Genomic DNA, 6,307 nt, shown 5'->3' on the forward strand with positions numbered 1-6,307 from the left:
GAAAACAGAGTAACCTCAGAGCCAGGGGCTAGAGACACCAGACCAGCGTAGCATAGGCTGGGCCCCCATTTTATGATAGATTAAGCCAAACGAAATCGCCAATGTCTGACTATTTATCATCTACAATCACAGGAATCCCATAAGGTTCCACCTAATAGCTGTATCTTTTCAATTATGTGTTCCAATAAACTTCCATTTAGGCTTCAGGTACTTAAACTTAGGTTTCGGTCATTTACAAATAAAAGAGTCCAGACTGTATACGTAAAATTGTTGTAGCCACTAAAACAGCATGTGAACATACACAAGTGAATCATTGAAAGAACTCCTTGTAAAAAATTAAAATTAAAATTATATATCTGAATTTCCAAGGTACTAAGTGGCAAAGTCAGGATTCAAACCCCAACCTAACCCCAAAATCTCACTCTTCCCACTGCGTCACATAGCGCTGAGCTTCTTAAGGAATTGCTTAGGAAACATTTGTACAGGCCCCTCGGGAGCATATGAAGCATCAAAGAAATGTCTCATTTCAAAACAACTACCAATCTGATCATTATAAAGAGCAGCCCAAAATTGCAGCTGAAATGTGTCAAATCTTTTTGTTTAACTGAATTTATTGGGGTAACATTGGTTCATAAAGTTACATAGGCTTCAGGTGTACAATTCTACATGTCAAATCTTTTTAATGTTGGTGAGATCCTGACCAGGATTATTAGAAACTAGTGGATGACTATCTGAGACTCTTAAACATGAAGTTGCAATCCAATATAATTGTGAAATCTGGATCCCCCTTCTCATTTCTTATCCTCCTTAACCTCTCTGTAGTATTGACACTACCTATTCCCTAACACACTGGAGAGACTTATTAAATGCTGTGGAATGCCACAGTGGTGACAGTTTTTAAAAACTCCTCAAGATAACATAGTTATTAAGATATGATAACCATTTGAGTTATACCAACAAAAGTGCCATCAAACTCATTTTCCCCACTAAAATAGAGCCTCACAATTAGTACCTTTTGAGTTGTTCTATATCCTGCAGTCATTCACAAAAATTCCTTTCCTTTCAATTCAACAAACTTTTGAAAGCACTCTTTAGTTTATACGTACCTTGTCCTAGCCACTAGAACTTAACAGAAACTCCAAAGCCAACATTGCAGTGTACTTCTATTCACACAGGAAATATGTCTAGGTTCTTGATATCATTATTTTAAACGATTAAAAAAATTAAAGATTTTATTTACTTTTAATTTTAGAGAGAGGTTCAGGGGGGAGGGAGATAGAGAGAGAGAGAGAAACATCAATGTGCGAGAGAGACATTGGTTGCCTCTTGCACACTCCTCACTGGGGATCTGGCCTGCAACAGAGGCATGTGGCCTGACCAGGAATCAAACTGGCGGGACAATGCCCAACCCACTGAGCCACACTGGTCAGGACGATGATAAAAGTTTTTAATTAAATATTTTTTAAAACCTGAGTGCTCTTAGCATGCCTGCCTAGAGAACATGGACAACTATTAACCATGACCTAATGATTATCTTGAATAAGCCTGAAAACCTAGTCATGTAGGCAACCTGCGCTATAAAACCCTGAGATCTTCATAAATTGGCTTTGATGGCCCAAGATTTTGAAAAGTGGATCTGGGGATGTGGTATTCGGGAGTCAGAGCATTGTCATGGCACAAGTTCTGGACCAAGCTGAAAACACATGCTATATGGTTGCATTAATCTATTGTTGTTTTCCTTTTAGGCCTGGGACAGGTGACTCAGCGAATTTTTGAAGAAGACTTACCAAGGTTATCTTTTCGACATATTTTGTCTCATCTGATAAGTCAGGACCAACAGAAAAGGAATTTAGAGAATTTCTCAACAACCCAGGCTGGGGATATTCAAAGGACAGGTATATAAACATTATTAAGTGGAAAAACAAAATGAGGAAGCAGCTTACGATTCAGATTTTAACGCTACAGAAAGCCATCAGCCCTTAGGCAAGGCATTTAACCCACCCTCCTTCTTACTCCTTTCAGTCCTCTCTCCTCCCTCCAGGGTTTGCTTACTTAAAAATAATGCAAGTAGACCAGTTAATATCTAAATTCGGCTCCAGCTATAATAGTGTAAGTTTCTATCAAAACAGGACAGGCACAGGACTAAAGGGAGTTTAAACAGATGCCCAATAAAGACAGGAGAAGAAGAATTTCAAGCAGAGAAAGAGAAACCAACTGTTGTGAAATAAAAGTAGCAACCAGGTATCAGAGATGTGATAAAACCAAAATGTTGCATGTTTGTTATTGGCCCCACAATATTTCAAATGTATAAATGTCACTGGAAGATGGAATTGTCAAAAAGCTGATACAAACTATAAAAAAAATAACCAAAATTTTACTGGATGAAAGAATTTCACTTTGTTAAAAATCAATACCATTGAGTCCTGGCTGGGTAGCTCAATCCCAGGTCAGGGCACAGACAAGAATCAACCAATGAATCCATTAAAGGGAAGGACAAATTGATGTCTCTCTCCTTCTCTCTCTCTCTCTTCTCTCTCTGCCCTCTCTCCCTGCTTCTGTCTCTCTAAAATCAATAAATAAAATGTATTTTTTTAAAAAGGTCAATAATATCGTTTCAAAAAATTTCAAATCACATCCTCGGATCTGGGAATTCCTCAAAGAAATGTTTGTGAAAAATAGCTAAAGACTCTCTTAAGTGCACTGGGAAAATGGAAATGTGAATAATAAACAAAAGAATGTTACTTTAAGTGTTGGTCAATATAACAAATTATTGCAATGGCTAGTTTATGATCGATGTCTATATGTTTTACACTTTACACCATGCTAAGCACTTTTATCTCTTTATGTTGATAAAATGTCATGGAATAAATTATCTCAGTATCATATCAATTTTGCAGCTAAGCAATGTGAGACATGCAAAGTGATGTCCCCAAAGTCACACAGCTAGAAAATGGTAAAGCCATTTCTGGGCAGCTTAACCCTAGAGTCCAGGCTTTCCCGAAATTTTTTTTTTTGTATAAAGTATTACACAAAAAAGAGGAAAATGCAAATAATTTTTAGCTATACATATACTATAATTTTTAAGAGACTAAGCATAAAATACTCAAGAGTTCTTTTCCACTGTCTAATGATGGAAAGTTTGCAGTAAGATCTTATCTAATGTGATGCTAAAATAAGGACATTTATAATGTAATTATACTTTACTTCATAAGTCAGAAGTGATATACCAGTAACAAGAATCTAAAAACCCCTTTAACCTTCTATGCCGAGCACATTCAGAGAATAAGTATGTAAAAATCATTAACTAGTAAAACTAGAAGTGAGGATACTGGGATTCAGGTCATATTAACCTTGAAGGATTGCTGGGGGGGAACTATCCACAGTTACAGCACCACAGGTGAAATTTTACCTTACGCGGTAAAGCCTTACAAAATGCTCCTCAGCTTCTTTAATAACCTCACACACAGATAGTAACTTAGAGAGCATAACATTTTTGGTACAAAAGAAAAGAAACAGAGAAACACAAAGAGAGCCATACTAAAGGAGTTAAACTCCTTTAGCCTTTGGAGTCAGAATTGCTTGGATTTGCCTCACAGCTCTGCCATTTTCCTAGCAGTGTGACCTTAGGCAAGTTTTACTTAATTGCTCTGTGCCTCCATTTCCCCTCTGCAGAATAGGGAGAGTAAGAATACTTACTACAAAGGGGTATTATGAAGATTAAACAAGTCAGTAAGTGTAAAGTACTTAGAACAAGACCCGCCACATAGATATGTTACCATTGCTATTCATGCTGTATACTTGTATACACTTACAGAATGGGAGATGGATGAATCTAAACTACCAAGAAGAGTAAGTATAGGTTTTGGGCGACTAAACCACCAATCCAGGAAAGAAAACATCTGTTTGGGTAATATGGGGACAACCTAAATGTATCCCATGTGAATCCGGACAAGATTTCCTTTTGCCAGGCACTGACAGGAACATAGAGTTAATCCTATGGCTATATTTAAGACATGGGATAGAACCCTAAGGGGAGGGGGTGCAAACCCTCTGCAATAATAATAAATCCTCTTTCTGTGTTACTGACACTGAGAAAAGGCATTCAGAGTAAGAATTATTAACGGTCTCCTCCTGTCTCTCTTCCCTTCCCAAAGATTTTTACAAGAGCAGTGGGATTTGTTGGCGTTTCCAAACTTCTTCCCAAGAAGTCTGAAATGGGTACTGCTAGGAGTTGCTGTATAATTACTTAGTTGATTCCCTCTAAGGAGCTTACGCTAAGAATTGAGGAAAGAAAGCAGATTAACCATTTGAATACATGTCACGGCCCATCCACAAGCCCTCCCCTCTCTCCACCATAAACGGGGGCTTCTACACTCCCCACTCCTCAACCCCAATATGTGATCCAGGAAAATCAATCTATTACTTTGGCTAATCCTACAACAATAGGGGTTTCATTTTCATTGTAGGGCAATTAAGTTGTCCAACGAGAAGGAACGGGCGGGAGAAAGGGGAGGGAATGGACTCTCCTATCCCCACAGACAGATTAGTCCCCGTGGAGGCAGCAGCGTCCGCTGTCTGTCTGGTGGTCGGTAACACGCGGCTTCGGGCGGGCGCTACCTAGCAACGCCAAGCCAAGGAAAGAGCTCGCGGGGTTCCCCAGCCTCCTCCTCGCCCTTCCCATTCATCCCTGAAGTTCCTTCTCTCCCTCTCTCCACCCCCCTTACTCTACCCCTTCCTCTCTCCCCTGTCTTCAAGCTCTCTCTGCGCTCCTTCTCTCCATTATCCTTTCTACTTGCTTGTCTTCTCTCGCCTCTTCCCCTCTCACTGCTTTTATTCTCTCCACCTCTTTCTCCCTCTTTCTCTGCCGGTTTCTGTAAAAAAATAAATAAATAAATAAATAAACTGTCGGATAACTTGAGAAAAGTTTAAGACGCTCAAACCAGAAACTCTCTCCATTCGAGCCCTCAACGCTCTAGCCGCGCAGAGGCGCCCCATTCATCAACACAAAAGCCCCCACCACCCGTTTGGAAAGGAAAACCCTTCAAGAAAATGCTCCACTATATCAGCCGAACTCTCAGCCAATCCCACCTCCCGGCCTTATCTTGGCTTGTAAACGACCTATATCAAGATGCGGTCTCTTGGGGGTCACCGCGGGACCGAGTTTCGCTGGTGAAGGGAGGGGGGGTGCTCTAGCCCGCAGCCTGGGCGCGCGAAGGGATCTCCCCGGCGGGGCGCTGCAGGTGGAAAGCCGCACCGAGCAGCGCTAAGAACCGCTCAGCCCGGAATGGGATAAGTCCGTGCGAGAGCAGGCTGCGCACTCGCGGGGGCGACCTCCATTCTCCGGGGTCCAGCCGCAAAGCCCTTTCCATGAGGGTCAGGACAAATGCCCAAAGGAACAAAGACGGGGTCCCCGTGGGGTGCAAGGTCACCAAAACCGGCGGGGCCGCTTTCTCAAGTTTGTACTGCTCAGTTCCAAGGCAGGCAAAGGAGGCGCGCTCCCACTCGCCCCTCACTGGGCAACCTGAGCGCCCCAGGGGGAGCCGCTCCGGCGCCGCCGCCCAGTCCTCGCCCCTGCCCGGCCTCGCTGCCCTCCTCCCGCCTGCCACGGCCAGGGAAGTCCAGCTCTCGGTGCGGAGCTCCGCCTGGCTGGCGCTTACCTTGGCCACTGGCCGGCACTAGGCAGGAGACGAAAGCCAGCAGCAGCGTGCACGCCACTGTCGCGGCCCCGCGCTCCATCCCGCTGGCGGCCCTGGCCCTCCGCCTCGCCGTTCCTTCCCCGGGAGGTGGGCGCGCGTCTCCCGCAGCAGCGGCGGCGGCGGCGGCGGCGGCGGCGGCAGCGCCTCCGTTCGCGAGCGCTCGGTTGGACCCGCACCTTGGCGGGCTCCTAGGACAGAAAGCTGGCCCGCCCAAGGCGTCCCGTTTTTCTACCCGCGCCAGTCCCCACCCTCTAGACAGAGCATAAAGCCCTTTAGACCCCACCGCCCCGGAACTAGCATGCGGGAATCCAGCAGGGCAGGCCCCCTGCCGCCCGGCCCGCCCCTTGCACTTTGCAGCGCTGGAGGAAGTGGGGACTCGAACACACGCGCACACAATCACACACGTACTCATACAGTCTCACACTCACACAGTCGCACACACTCCTCACTGTCAAAGTCTCACACGCTCACCCGCGCGCGTGCACACACTCCTCGGTCTCACACACAGACACGCACACTTCACAGCTACACACTCCCATCCATATGCGCACAGACTCACATGCGAAAACTCACACTGACACACGGGGACGCGCGCCTCTCCGAAAGGTGTG

The 6,307-nt window shown here is 44.8% G+C and overlaps 1 protein-coding gene across 1 annotated transcript in view; it reads right to left on the bottom strand.

Moving 5' to 3' along the window:
- LRP2 (LDL receptor related protein 2) overlaps positions 1-5,736 on the bottom strand; it is a 195,359-nt gene extending 189,623 nt beyond the window's left edge. Inside the window, exon 1 of the mRNA XM_054562744.1 lies at positions 5,658-5,736. Coding sequence (XP_054418719.1) covers positions 5,658-5,736 — 79 coding nt within the window. The remainder of the gene's footprint in view (positions 1-5,657) is intronic.
- Positions 5,737-6,307: the final 571 nt, after the last annotated feature.

The sequence above is a fragment of the Pteronotus mesoamericanus genome, unplaced genomic scaffold (genome assembly GCF_021234165.1).
Source record: "Pteronotus mesoamericanus isolate MK-2021 breed Mesoamerican mustached bat unplaced genomic scaffold, CSHL_Meso_final scaffold_651, whole genome shotgun sequence".
Classification (NCBI taxonomy): Eukaryota; Metazoa; Chordata; class Mammalia; order Chiroptera; family Mormoopidae; genus Pteronotus; species Pteronotus mesoamericanus.